The sequence below is a fragment of the Lycorma delicatula genome, chromosome 13 (assembly GCF_047948215.1).
Source record: "Lycorma delicatula isolate Av1 chromosome 13, ASM4794821v1, whole genome shotgun sequence".
NCBI lineage: Eukaryota > Metazoa > Arthropoda > Insecta > Hemiptera > Fulgoridae > Lycorma > Lycorma delicatula.
The window spans coordinates 43,132,894-43,148,769 of record NC_134467.1 but is presented as its reverse complement, the minus strand read 5'-3'; the positions used below and the strand labels follow the sequence as shown (position 1 = coordinate 43,148,769).

The window sequence follows — 15,876 nt, the reverse complement described above, 5'->3', positions numbered from 1 at the left end:
TTATTTTTTGGGGAAAAAATAACCATTCCAACATCGTAAAAGGGTAATGTAACTCAAATTGAATTTGATTTTATGAAAATTCTATTTGTATTAATTTTCTAAAAATATCATAAAATTTTAACATAGAAAATCAAAAAAGAAAGGAAGGTGAAAATATAAAATAAATAAATTCTTACGTCTTTATATAATACATTTCTTTTGATTCTTTGACTTTTCTATTGTATATATATTTTTTTTATTATAAAAAAATAACCTTCATCATTTGGCTGGACATATTATTATTATTATTATTATTATTATATATATATATATATATATATGTAACTGTAATCAATTCCTTTCTTCGTATTTATGATACGTCTATAGAAATATATTTATGGTTTTTGATGATGAAGTAACCTTTTCAAAACATAACGATTGTCATGTTCTGATTGATTGTACTGAAATATTGATATACGAGTACGTATACCGTATAAGTAATAAAATGAACAAATAAAAAAATTTGGTTCAAAACAATAAATTGGATTCTTGGATAAAATATAAATTCAACTCTTTGTGACGTAATTGTAGAAAAAATTTGTAATTTTTAAAAAGTTAAATAAATATTCTGCCTGAGATCGATCCGTAATGATATATTACGAAGTGAGTTTTAAAAGTACGGTCAGTTTTTTTAATAAAAACATAACTGGAAAATAAGAATATTTATTACTTACGAATAAATTTACTTTTATTTACTACTAGGAGACCCATGCTGTTCTACAACATCAGTAAATAAATTAATTTAATTTATAACAGACAATTAATTTTATGGTTAATCAGAAAAGTTTTGTAAAGGAAGGATGTACAGTCGTGTTACTTAATAACCCAGTAATAATGATACACGTGAATGGTCTAACCATGTAAATATATGGATCTCTTTTTTCAAGGCAAAAATAAAATTAGGATCGATTTTTCCTGATTGGGGATTTGCGAGAACCGACCGTGATGGTATAGTAGTAGGTAACTTGTCATCGCAAATCAGCTGATATCGAAGTCGAGACTTCTAAAGATCAAATCCTAGTAAAAACAGTTATTTTTATACGGATTTGAGTACTAGATCACGGATACCGGTGTTCTTTGGTGGCTTTTTTATCTTCTTTCCTCTGAAGGAGGAAATATCTGCTGTCAGACGCCCAGCAGCCCTATTACTGTGTGTGTGAGGTTTCCCACCAAAAATTCACTAAACAGGGACTCGCTTAAATACATCCCCCTAAAAACAACATGCCCCGGTACTCGCCATGAAGGCATTACCTGGAACATAATAAGCCCGCAGAAAAGCCAGGTAAGCGGAGACCTTAAAGAATCCCGCACGGCTGATCATCGAATGAACGACAATCCGCAAGTGCCGACTGCCGCCGGCTCCGCGTACGAGCGGTACACCAACCTACACCCCCGGCGCCGTGCGACGAATAATTTTGCCCACAAGGCAGGAGATGACGTTCCATGTCCGCTCATCACCTAGCGCCCTCGAAATAATATTCTCAGGCATCAAGAGGCCGAACTGAGCGTGGTCTCTCCGTCTCTTCACCTGTCTTTTTTTTCTGTTTAGCCTCCGAAACCACCGTAAGGTCTTGCTTCAGAGGATGATATGTATGATTGTAAATGAAGTGTTGTAATCTTGTACAGTTTTAGTTCGACCATTCCTGAGATGTGTGGTCAATTGAAACCCAAACACCAAAGAACAACGGTATCCGCGATCTAATATTCAAATCCGTATAAAATTAACTGCCTTTAGTAGGATTTGAACCTTAGAACTCTCGACTTCGAAATCAGCTGATTTGCGATGACGAGTTCACCACTAGACCAACTCGTAGGGTTATTTCCTCCCATCTATGGCAGTGGAATACCACATACTCTGCCTCATCCAGCTCTCCGCAGTATGGCCACAAGCTGTCGTCCGATCTTCTGCAGCGAAACAAGTACTGCCGAAAGTAGCAATGGCCCGTCAAAAACTGCACGGTTTCAAGGTTGAGCTTGCCAAACCTCTTGGTGATCCAAGGGACTTCTTCCAGAATCAATCGTCAAGTCCAAGGGCTCGTCGTAGCGGGTACTTGGCCCGCTACGACGGGCCAAGTGGTTTGGTTTCAATTAACCACACATTTCAGGAATGGTCGAACTAAAACTGTACAAGATTATACTTCATTTACATTCATACATATCATCCTCTGATGTAATACCTTACGGTGGTTCCGGAGGCTAAACAGAAAAAGAGAGAGGGCGAGAATTTGCAAAGAAATAAAAGAATGTTTGGTACTTATAATCCCCGATAGAAAGAAAGATACATTACTAAGTGTTATAAACAAATTTATTAGAGGTGTGACGAACATAATTTCTGATTTTTGGCGGAATTAAAATCCTGTATTTGTCTACAAGTTTACAATCAGTTTTACTCATCAAACACTTAATCAGTCGGTTAACTTTCAAGATTCAATTACTTAGACGCAGTAATTAACAATTGATATATATATATATATATATATATTACAATTAAATATCTGTATAATTCATAACATTATCTCCAATAAGCTGAAATATTGTAAAACAAGCATAAGATAAGCTGATTCTAAAAGAGTCAGAAAATACAGAGAAAGTGAACATCCTTATGTTCACTCAATCTTGTTTCCTTAAACAAGATTTTCATATGCACACAGCTAAAAAAACAAAGGTATCAACAATAATGTGTTTTTTTTTGCACAGTATTCTAACCTGTGATGAAACATAGATTCTCTATTATGAACCGGAATAAAAAAGACAAAACGTAGAGCGGAAGCAAAGGAATTTTATCTAAAAAAAAAATTCCGAACCCGACCATCAACAGGAAAAAAACATAATGACAATCTTTTTTTGACGCATAATTCTCGGTCTTTTTTAGAAGATCAGCAAACAGTAAACAGTGTATTCTACAATGACATTTTTATCAACAAAATGAGGCAAGGAATTTTGAAAAAAAAAATCATGAATCTCAGCGTAATTCTGCTTTACGAACACATCTGGCTTTACGTAGATAACTTAAGAACCAATCGACAAATTGCATCGAGAAGTACTACCTTCCACTCCCCCGGTACATTACCATACTTTGCCTTATCGGATTTCCTCTTTTTTATTCCACCCAAGGAGATACTACGTGATAAGACGTATAATGGGAATGACAACGTCAAAGAAAATATGCTAAATTAGCTCCGATATCAAACAAAATTTCTTTGTACCAGATATAAATAAATTGGTTCGGAGATTTAGACTTGCAAATATTTTTCAAATAAATATCTATAAACCATTTTCAGAGATTTTGAATTCTTATATTTTAATTGTTAAAAAAATATAATTTCTTTTTACATTTTTGCCGTTTTATGCTAGCTCTATTGAATCGATTTTCATGAGATTTGGTAATATTGTGATGGTAATTTATGTTTGAAATTATGATTATGTATTTCGCTATCAAAGCCGGGACGGGATATCTATAAATTAATTATGGGTCCTCCCTTTTTTTATGTTTAGCCTTCGGAACCACCGTAAGGTATTACTTCAGATAATGATATGTATCAATGTAAATGAAGAGTAGTTTTGTACAATCTCAGGTCGACCGTTCCTGAGATGTGTTGTTAATTGAAACCCAACCGTCATAGAACACCGGTATCCACGATCTAGTATTCAAATCCGTATAAAAGTAACGGCCTTAACTAGGATTTGAACCGTAGAACTCTCTACTTCGAAATCAGCTGATTTACGATGACGAGTTAACCTAACATTTTTCGCGATCATAATACTTCCTTTACTTCGTACAAGGAAGTAAAAAGATCCCTTTCCACAGGCCGGAAGATAGAGGTAAATTTCACCGGTGTTAAATAGGGGATAAAAAAGATATCCACCTTAAAGTTAAGAAAAAAATCAAATTTACTGGTTGCATGTTTATCATACGACCAGCCCCATCTTCTTACAGTTCCAGCTACACTTTGGTCATCCCTTGCCGTAAGCCTTGGTAATATCAAAAGTTGTTTCAGACAAACGTTTTAGGTAATGTTTAGAGGACTAACGACCACTTTAAACCGATTCCATACGGTGCCTATTAAGGAAGGTATGATTTTTTTGTCTTCGAAACCCCATTTTTTCTATCCCCTGGATCAATGATTGGTGATATCAAAAAATTTTACTTAGATACTTTTTAGGCTCTTATCCAGAGAATAGTAGGAAATTAAAAGAATTCGATATTTTATTTAATTAGAAAGATACAACGATATTTGGTTTTTTCGATAAAGCTCCCCCCCCCCACCAATTTTCATTCCTATGGTCCGATTTTGGCTGTTTACGAACTCGTCCGAGATTTTGGAACGAGTTATTTTTAAGTAACAATTTCAAAGTGATTGGCGCAAACTTACGGCAGTTATAGTGGCTTGCGTACACTATAACTGCGCCGTAATCGATTTAACTTACATCGGAAGGCACATCGATTCGAATCAGACTTCATCTCCTTTTTTTTTTAACTTTTTCTTTTTAATTTAATTGTATTGATTTATTAATAATTATTAACCTATGATTGTAAAATAAGTTTTTCAATAAATAATAATTCAATAATAACAATAAAAAGAAAAAATGAAAAAATCAGAAGTTAATGAAATAAAATTTTATGTAGTTTTGAAAATGTGTGTATGTAATTTAATAGGCGTACAAGGAAGTCATGTGGTGTCCACATCAGATTTTTTAATAACGAATCGGAAGTTGTTTTCCGAATAGCTTCCGTAAATAATTTTTTTCTGGCGTATTAGTGGTTAACTAGTCGCTGTTCAACAGTTGATTTTCGAAGTCGAAAGTTCTGAGTTTCAAATCCTTGCTTCTTCCAAATTTGAATACTAGACAATGGATACCGGTTTACATTGGTGGTTAAGGTTCAATTAACTACACTTCTTAGGACTGGTCGGCCTGATTCTTTACAAGACTACACTTTATTTACTTTTCATACATATCATCCCCATTTCATTTGACCGGTGGTGGGGTTGCATAATTTTTACTTTATTATTGTATGATTGGTTGATTTATTAACTATTTTATTTTTTAGTCATTTAAAATTATTTATTTATTTATATGAGGGTTTTTTTAACATAAATAAAATTAACAGTTGTATATTTCATACGTGACTAATAAACTCAAATGCAATTATTGTTGTAGAATACAAAATAAGGAGCCGTTTATATTAGTTTAATTTTGTCAACAGACATATATCTTCTCGACAGACATTTAGTGTCAGTTAATTATAATACATATATATATATATATATATGTATATATAGTTAACACCAAGCTGTCTGTTAACAATAGATACCCAAAGACGTTACATCAGTCACACACTCACTCTACCGGAATACAAGATAAACATCATTATTTTAGTACAGTCTGTACTAAAATTATTCCAACTTCTTTAACTAAATGTTATATGTATTTATAATTTTGATTAATTTATTTTATTACTTAATCTGTGTTTAATTATTTATTTAATTAATTAAATTATTATTTTATAAAATTCACAACAATAAAGTAACTTACAATCGAGCCGATTAGACATATCATAATAAATATTATCTTACATACTAAATTACTTTCTTATAATTATGTACTTTGAAAAATATTCCTCTTTAATATATGATATTAACTGAGTACATCTACGTACAGTGCAGCTTTCTTGATTCCGGTAGGATAGTTGCGTCCATTTTTTGATGAATAATTCACCGTATAAGCTTTATAAATAGCCATATAAATTTCATAGCGTATGAAAAATGCCATGGATGACCGGGATTCGAACCCAGGACTTTCGGGATAAAAGGCTGAAACGCTACCGCTCCGCCACAGAGATCGACGGAATAGAGGATCTCTTATGATCATATAATCAGATATCTGTATTTCTTTTTACCTGCACGGATCACTAAGACAGCATCTTTTAATCATTTTAAAATACCCAACAACATATTAAAAATGTCTATTTTTCTGTTTAGCCTCTGGAACCACAGTAAACAATTACTTACGAGTGAGGATGATATGTATGAATTTAAATGAAGTGTAGTCTTGTGCCGTCTCAGGTCGATAATTCCTGAGATGTGTAGTTAATTGAAACCCAACTAATTACTAAAGAACACCCGTATTCACGATCTAGTATTCAAATCCTTATAAAAGTAAGTGCCTTTACTAGGATTTCAACCTTAGATCTCTCGACTTGGAAATCGATTGATTTACGATGACGAGCTTCCAAACCAATGGGTGTATATACATATATATATATAGAGCGTCTGGGGATGGATAAAAATATTATATACAAAATAAAAATACTTTCTCTTGAGGAATTGTCAGTCAGCATTATGGATGCGGCTGAGTACCTGAAGAATTAAAAAGAGTAACAAAAGCAGTTCAGAAACGTGCCACCAAGAAATCTATTGAAAATGTTGGCTTCATTTTTGAACATTTACTATACGACTGTATTAGTACATAGAATTCACTTCGATCTAATGTACTATTTCTAAATCTAATTTTTCTAACTTCTCTTTGTTTTATTCAGCTTATCTTACACTATTTTGTTAAAAATTAAATTCTCTACATGATTTATTTAAAAATTTTATATGTTTATTACCTATTTAACAAAGTTATTGTACATCAAACATAAAAAACAAGAGGGTTTTTGTACTTCAATTTACTGGTTTTCATTCCAAATTTCTCAAAAACTGCTGTATATGCCGTTCTATATCTATTTTATTCAATTTTTCAGGTAAAAAAACCATAAGAAATTAGCAATTTTGCTTCTTAATTAACGTCCTAAAAATTTCAGTACAACCTCATTTCACTGAGGTACTTGAAACCCGAGCGAAATCGTTCTTTAGCGGTAACTCACAAAGGAAGGATTTATAGACATTTGTTTTTTTTTTGTCTTCAGTCATTTGACTGGTTTGATGCAGCTCTCCAAGATTCCCTATCTAGTGCTAGTCGTTTCATTTCAGTATACCCTCTACATCCTACATCCCTAACAATTTGTTTTACATATTCCAAGCGTGGCCTGCCTACACAATTTTTTTCCTTCTACGTGACCCTTCAATATTAAAGTGACTCTATTCCAGGATGTTTATAAGTCTGTCTCTTCTTTTAACTATATTTTTCCAAATGCTTCTTTCTTCATCTATTTGCCGCAATACCTCTTCATTTGTCACTTTATCCACCCATCTAATTTTTAACATTCTCCTGTAGCACCACATTTCAAAAAGCTTCTAACCTTTCCTTCTCAGATACTCCGATCGTCCAAGTTTCACTTCCATATAAAGCGACACTCCAAACATACACTTTCAAAATTCTTTTCCTGACATTTAAATTAATTTTTGATGTAAACAATTATATTTCTTGTGCTATTCGGCATTTTATATCGCTCCTGCTTCGTCCATCTTTAGTAATTTTACTTCCCAAATAACAAAATTCTTCTACCTCCATAATCTTTTCTTCTCCTATTTTCACATTCAGTGGTCCATCTTTGTTATTTCTACTACATTTCATTACTTTGGTTTTGTTCTTGTTTATTTTCACGCGATAGTTCTTGCGTAGGAATCTATGCCGTTCATTGTTTCTTCTAAATCCTTTTTACTCTCGGCTAGAATTACTATATCATCAGAAAATCGTAGCATCTTTATCTTTTCACCTTGTACTGTTACTCCGAATCTAAATTGTTCTTTAACATCATTAACTGCGAGTTCCACGTAAAGATTAAAAAGTAACGGAGATAGAGAACATCCTTGTCGGACTCCCTTTCTTATTACGACTTCTTTCTTATGTTCTTCAATTGTTAACGTTGCTGTTTGGTTCCTGTACATGTTAGCAATTGTTCTTCTATCTCTGTATTTGAACCCTAATTTTTTTTAAATGCTTCTGACATTTCATTATATAAACTTTTTCCATTTTTTTTACGAGTTTAATAGGTTATGAAAGTCCCGGGAGAACTTCGTGATACCCTGGGGTATATATATATAGTCTTATATTTAATATTTTGTGGCTCAAAAATCTCCAAAATTACTAAATCAATTTCATTGAAATTTAGAGAAGCAGTAGTAGTGTATCTAAAGCTCTGCATATAAAAAAATTATGAAAATTCCTTGAGCCGTTCTTGATTTATACTCAATTTAAATTTTAAAAAATTTGAGCGGGGCAAGTTAGAAGCTTTGATTGTTTATGATGCTGCAAGTTAGAACATTGTACCGGCCTCCGTGGTACGAGTGGTAGCGTCTAGGCCTTTCATCCGGAGGTCCCGAGTTCGAATCCCGGTCAGTCGTGGCATTTTCATACGCGCTACAAATCATTCATCTCATCCTCTAAAGCAATACATAACAATGGTCCCGGAGGTAAAAAAAATTTGGAATGTTGACGTTTCTTTATCTACAATATCTGTTATTAGTAATATTGTTTGGCGTATTCAGGTAGCATTAACCTTCTTTGAAGGTCATGATGAATGAGTATGTGTTTGAGCAGAGTAAAAGGGAACAAATCAAAATAATAACGAAAAGTCGGTGTACTTGCGCAAGAATATTTTTTTTTTTATTTAAATGTTATAAATACATTTATTTAATATAATCTTTTTATAAGAATATTTAATATTAAAAATTTCCTGTTTCCCTGAATCACTCTGCATTAAAAAATTTAAAATTAGATAAAATTGTAAAGAATTTCTCTAGCTTGAATATAATTAATTCAAATGGTTTTTGTTTTTTTTTCGAATTCTAAAGAATATTTTTAAAAACATAATTTTTTTTCTATTACTGCTATATATGTGAAATGTTGTTATATATATATATATATATAACAACATTTCACTGTCATTAATGACAAAAAAAAACTATAGTAACACAAAATTCTATCCACAGAAGCTTATGTTAAACGAAAGAAAAGGTTTAAGCAAAAAAAAAACATAAATAAATAAAAGAAAGAACGAAAGGAAAAAAATTGTTAGCGAACGACCTACACGGAGACCATGTATGGTGGTTGTACATTTGATTACAAAGAGAATAGTGAAGCACAAAGAGAGTAAGGGAGAGGTAATGAGGGAGAGAAATTGCTAAGTAAGAATACTTACTATATATATGTGGTTACAGAGAACTAACCTTTACTTTTAATGCAGTTCACCGCAAAGAAATAAAAGAGATTTAAAAAAAGTACTCTAAAAGCATTGTAACAAAAAGCTTTATATGTATCCATTCATTCACACATACCTACGCGTACATCCATACATCACAAAAAACACACACACACACACGATCAAATAAATAAACATCAATGTTTTTTTTTGCTTATACGTACTTTTCAAAACTGTTTTAAGATTCCTGAGGAACTAATCGTCAGTGATTACTAACAGTGGGAACTAATCATTCCCAAATAAGCTGATTTGGAAGTCGAGAGTTCCAACGTTCAAGTCCTAGTAAAACCAGTTATTTTTACACGGATTTGAATACTAAATCGTGGATACCGGTGTTCTTTGGCGGTTTGGTTTCAATTAACCACACATCTCAGGTATGGTTGAACTGAGAATGTACAAGACTACACTTCATTTACACTCATACATATCATCCTCTGAAGAATTATCTAAACGGTAGTTACCGGAGGCTAAACAGGAAAAAGAAAGAGAAAAAAAGGGTGTCTGGAGTACATACCACTAATAGCTTTCAAGACACTCATGGAATCTGAACAGTGGAGGCTCGTAGCTAAAATTAGTGGGTCATACTCTTCCAGAAATTTTTTTCTGAGCCTTTTCAAGGCCATGGTTAAATTTTATGTGAAATAACATAACCCCCCCCCCCCCAAAAAAAATGAATCAAATAAAATAGCTGGAGGGAGGATAATAACCTAATTTTACACTTTATCACATTCCAGGATACGGGTTTTAAGCACAATATGCTTAAAATTCAGTTTAACCGAATAAATAATAAAATATCAATACAGAATTATATTAGAAAATAACTTACTAACCAGCCGGGTTGGTCTAGTTGTAAACGCGTCTTCCCAAATCAGCTGATTTGGAAGTCGAGAGTTCCAGCTTTCAAGTCCTAGTAAAGCCAGTTATTTTTACACGGATTTGAATACTAGATCGTGGATACCGGTGTTCTTTGGTGGTTGGGTTTCAATTAATCATACATCTAAGAAATGGTCGACTGAAACTATGCAAGACTCCACTTGATTTACACTCATACATATCATCCTTTGAAGTATTATCTGAACAGTAATTACCGGAGGCTAAACAAAACGGTAATTACCGGAGGCTAAACAGGAAAAAGAAAGAGAAAAAAAAGGGTGTCTGGAGTACATACCACTAATAGCTTTCAAGACACTCATGGAATCTGAACAGTGGAGGCTCGTAGCTAAAATTAGTGGGTCATATTCTTCCAGAAATTTTTTTCTGAGCCTTTTCAAGGCCATGGTTAAATTTTATGTGAAATAACATAACCCCCCCCCCCAAAAAAAGAATCAAATAAAATAGTGGAGGGAGGATAATAACCTAATTTTACACTTTATCACATTCAAGGATACGGGTTTTAAGCACAATATGCTTAAAATTCAGTTTAACCGAATAAATAATAAAATATCAATACAGAATTATATTTTAGTATTATTAGAAAATAACTTACTAACCAACCGGGTTGGTCTAGTTGTAAACGCGTCTTCCCAAATCAGCTGATTTGGAAGTCGAGAGTTCCAGCGTTCAAGTCCTAGTAAAGGCAGTTATTTTTACACGGATTTGAATACTAGATCGTGGATACCGGTGTTCTTTGGTGGTTGGGTTTCAATTAATCATACATCTCAGAAATGGTCGACTGAAACTATGCAAGACTCCACTTCATTTACACTCATACATATCATACTCATTCATCCTTTGAAGTATTATCTGAACAGTAATTACCGGAGGCTAAACAGGAAAAAGAAAGAGATAATAAAATGTCCGTTTAAAAACATTATACTCCAACTTTGTTTAATTTAAATTCCTATGTACACAAAAAGAAATACATAATTAATTTTAATAATTACCTTCTCTTTCGCCCCTTCCAGCATGTTTTTGGACAGATTTTTCAATCAAAGAACCCTTGCTTTCCGCCATCTTCTGATCGTTTCTGAAAAAAAAACCACTAAACCGCTTTCATATTCCTTCCACCGATGAAACTAGAAAAGGGAACGAACAAGGAACGTTCCATATACACGCGAAGTAAAAAAAAAAAACTACCTTCCACCAGCACGACAAGGTCGACACTGCGGTAGCGACAGTGCTCTCTCTCCCTCACAGCCTCGCGTGCAGCTTCGTATGTGCGCATGCGCATAACAGCCAAACAGCTCACACCTGGAACTGTGAAACGCACAGTTCTATACAAATATTTTTGTATCTTTTTCATAAACTAGGGGATGGCTACTGATATTAAGCTTAAGGATTATATATTGTACAAGTATAAATAAGAATTAAAGAAAAAAAGATACATTATATTAAATGTTATCTATAATATAAAGTGGAAACAGGAGGTGCTGCAGTTCCACTTTGCCTATACACAAGCCGCCACTGACCAACTCAAAAAAGACTATGTTTGTGTCACAGACGTTTATCTGTATGTCCGTTTATATGTAAGTATGTTGGTTTGAATCTGGTCTTATTGCGGTCTCCGTTGACCGATTTCATTCTAACTTGATAGATAGAAGTACATCCTCCGAAATACAATTTCATATTTTTACTGGGGTAAAAAGTGTTTTCTTACAAAAGTCAAGATCACACAAATTACAAAAAAAATTATTTAATGATTATCCTTTTCCAAAAAATGTTTTATCCTTTTTTTTAGACATACCTTACTTCAGAAAAGGAGATTATGGGATGCTTTTGCATTTATATTTTCTAAATCAATAGACCTTCAAACCACTATAAACATTTTTAGTCCATCCCTCACCAATCGTCTGTGTTAATAAATTTTTTTTTTTTAATATTTAAAAACCTTTTTTTTAAATTAAAATCCATTTCTAACGTTATCCGTTGCATTTAAAATGTAAAAAACTTTATTTTTTAATAACCCTTACTCTAACATTTCTGGAAAAAAAATTAGTTCATCTCCTTGTTAAAAAATTACAACTTAGTTTATTTTGAATTATGGCCGTATTTTTAAAACAAGTTTACAAAGTTCTTTTATTACACGACTTCCCAAAAAAGAGTGTAATGTACGAGGCTTGAGTGATAAATTTTGCACATATATGCGTAGTATGCGAATGAAATAAAAAAACGAATAAAAATACAATACCTTAGCTACAAAAAGCAATATTTATTTTTCAATATAATCTTCCTTTATACTGATACGCTTTTCCCAACGTGTGACACGTTTTTGCATTCCATCACTGTACCTGGCGATCTTTCTCGGATCCAAATGGCCACAGCTTCCTTTACCTCATCTTCAGTGGTGTAATGATTACCTTTGAGATCCCTCTTTTGTTGTGGGAAGAAGTGTAAGGTGCACGGAACCGAATCCCACGAGTGTAGCGATTACGGAATAGGCTCAAACATCAGCTCGCGGAGAGCCAAAAGAGAGTTTGCGCGGTACCCATCGTGCAAAGATTTTACTGTAACCCAGTCGTTCGATAATATGACCGACTCGTTCTTTAAATATTCCTAACTGAATAGCGATGCTGAGTGATTCGCCGGTCACTTTGAAGCAAATCGTCCACCTCCATTCGATATTTCTCGTCAATCACAGAAACTGGTCGTCTACTGCGAGATGCGTCCTCAATTTTCACTTTACCAGCTTCACATTTGCGAAATTTCAACGCCCACCTATTTACAGTACTCCTGTCAACAAGTTCACTACCGTAAACCGTTTTTAAACGATGAAAAATATTCGTAGGATTCACATTTTCTGCTGTTAAAAATTCGATCACTGTACGCTGTTTTAACCGTGTTGACATATTCACCGTATTCGACTCCATTTTAACTGCTATAGAAAACAAACCGATAAACGGATTTCAACGCATTATCGCAGGTTTATAGAAGAGAATTTTAGCTATCATGTCCTGCCACGCCCAACTCGATAGTACCTTTTGTCTCCGTGTAGCGCGCTAGTGTGCAAAATTTATCCGCCGAGCCTCGTATTTAGGTTGTTTATGTATGTAATGTATGTTTGTTCCTCAGTAGCAGATCAACGGTTGAGCCGATTTTGATGAATGACCCCGCATTGGAATATGTATACAGAGTGTTTCATTTTAATCGCCACCAGGAGATTTTTTTGTAAACTACACACAATACAAAAAAATGACCTAAACAAGTCACTCAAATTAAAGGATTACCATGAGTGACCATGTAATTTCTTTTGACCATTATTTCAAGGTTAACACAATTTTTTTAAATGGAATGACCTTTTTTTGATCCCACCAATGAATTTGTGTCACAATTATTAGGTCTCTTAATGTAAGAAAATTATTACTTAATTTGATGCTAATTTACAATACTAGAATTAACAAATAATAAATACAGTTAATATTTAATCGATTTAAACGTAACGTGGAGGAAATGAAAACAGACACAAAATTACAATATCAATTTTCTGCCATAACTAAACTATTTATTAACCGATTTAAAAAAAGGAAATATCATTTTGTTCAAAATAAAAAGCTTAATATTTTAATAAGTAACATAAATTTTGATAAAACTAATATTTATGGAAATGTAACGGATTGAAAAATAAACATGGCCGCCATTTTGTAATTTGTGAAGATATTTAAGTCCTGATTTTTTGCTAATTTTAAAACTTTATTTCCAAGACTTTTACCAAATATTAAGGTGATTCGTTTATCCAAACTTGAAATATAAATCTTTATATAAAATTAAGAAAATGGTGAACAGTGGAAGAACGAAATAGAAATTGCCAATTTTCGTAAAGATATTTTTTGTTTAGTTTTACAAGTAAAATCCGAAAAAGTATAACCAGCCCACTATTTTGGAAACACTATATATATATATATATATATAATCTTTAATAATTCTTAATCATTAAATCTTTTTTTAAATTTATTGTCACCACTTAGGAATTATATTTACTATCTCCGTGGCGAAGTAATAGCGTTTCGGCCTTTCATCCGGAGGTCCTGGGTTCGAATCCCGGTCAATTATGACATTTTTCGTACTCTACAGAATTTCATTTCCATATTCTAAGTATAATTTTCAAACCTTCTGTGTAATTTCATCAATCAAAAAAATAAAATATTAATTTTCTTAGAAATGAATTTTACCCGAATACTTTCCCTTGAGTATGAGAACCCTAATATTAGAAAAAAAATGTTTCAGTAATTGCATAGCTTGACCGGCGTAACCGGGAAATTCATTGCCGAAATTTTTTTACATCGGTAACCATATAATTGATTTTTCTTTGTCGTATTGGTAAAGTTTTTATTAAGTTTTTCTTTTTTGTTTTTTTACAGATGCTGGATAAACGATAGTCCATATATGAATGTATTAACTGTATTAGTATGCATATCGATGGCATTGAATTTGATATTTTTATGTAACATTGTTAGAGTGTTATTTACAAAATTAAGATCAGGTCCGTGTCACGGATCAACAGCTCCATCTCGTAGTTTATTACAAGCATTTAGAGCAACGCTATTATTATTACCATTATTAGGGCTAAATTATTTAGTTACGCCGTTTAGACCTGAAACAGGACATCCTTGGCAAAAATATTATGAAATAACTTTAGCTATAACCGCTTCATTTCAGGTAAAATTTAATAATTTATTTTTTCTATATAATTTTTTATCATTTTATATGAATAAAACGGTCAGAATTTATCAAATAAGATTTACAGGAAAACATATCAGGAGTCTTCTACGCGTCAATGAAAAGGAAACTCGAGTCCACGGAAGGCACAGCTGTCTCCTTCTCAGATAATAATTGTTGGCGCAAAAGAAGCAAACTGTTTTTCATCATTAAAGCAAATTTTTAAATTGTAAATTTATTTCGGTAAGGAATTATAAACTATAATTTATAGAGATTTTTACTTTTCCGTCTAGATAGCGCTTTGGTACAACTACAGTTCTAGAAGAGAAAGTAATCGGTCCAATTTGGGCAAATCCGATTTTCGCCGTCGATCTTGACGTTTTGACACCTAAGGAACCCAAAAAACCGGATGGAAATTTTCCGGATGTTAATGTTCGTATATACATATGTTCGGTGTTCTAAATCACCTTTCATTTTCAAAACTACCGGACCGATTTTAACCGAACTTGGTCAGATTACTTCTATATATCATGCCGTTAAATTTTCAACTTAAAAGTTTAATGTGGTGAGGCTGTACAGCAAGATCACCCCTCAATATCTCGGAGAGATTTCGCCTAATTACTAAAGATGGACGAAGCAGGAACGATATTAAATGCCGAATAGCACAGGCGAAACGAGATTTCAATCAGAAATATAATTTGTTTACATCAAAAATTAATTTAAATGTCAGGAAAAGATTTTTGAAAGGATATATTTGGAGCGTCGGTTTAAATGGAAGTGAAACTTGGACGATCGGAGTATTTGAGAAGAAAAGATTAGAAGCTTTTGAAATGCGGTGCTATATGAGAATGTTAAAAATCAGATGGGTGGATAAAGTGACAAATGAAGAGGTATTGCGGCAAATAGATGAAGAAAGAAGCATTTGGAAAAATATAGTTAAGAGACAAATTTATAGGCCACATATTAAGGCATCCTGGAATAGTCGCTTTAATATTAGAGGGTCAGGTAGAAAGAAAAAATTGTGCAGGCAGGCAACGTTTGGAATTTGCAAAAAAATTGTTAGGGATGTAGAATGTAGGGGGTATACCGAAATGAAACGA

General features: G+C 33.0%; 1 protein-coding gene across 3 annotated transcripts in view; it reads left to right on the top strand.

Annotated features, from left to right (window-relative positions):
• Positions 1-15,876, top strand: part of LOC142333791 (calcitonin gene-related peptide type 1 receptor-like) — a 980,405-nt gene that overhangs the window by 896,282 nt on the left and 68,247 nt on the right. For all 3 annotated transcript variants that reach the window (XM_075381308.1, XM_075381307.1, XM_075381306.1), the window contains exon 8: positions 14,479-14,776. In XM_075381308.1, the coding sequence (XP_075237423.1) occupies positions 14,479-14,776 (298 nt within the window). The remainder of the gene's footprint in view (positions 1-14,478; positions 14,777-15,876) is intronic.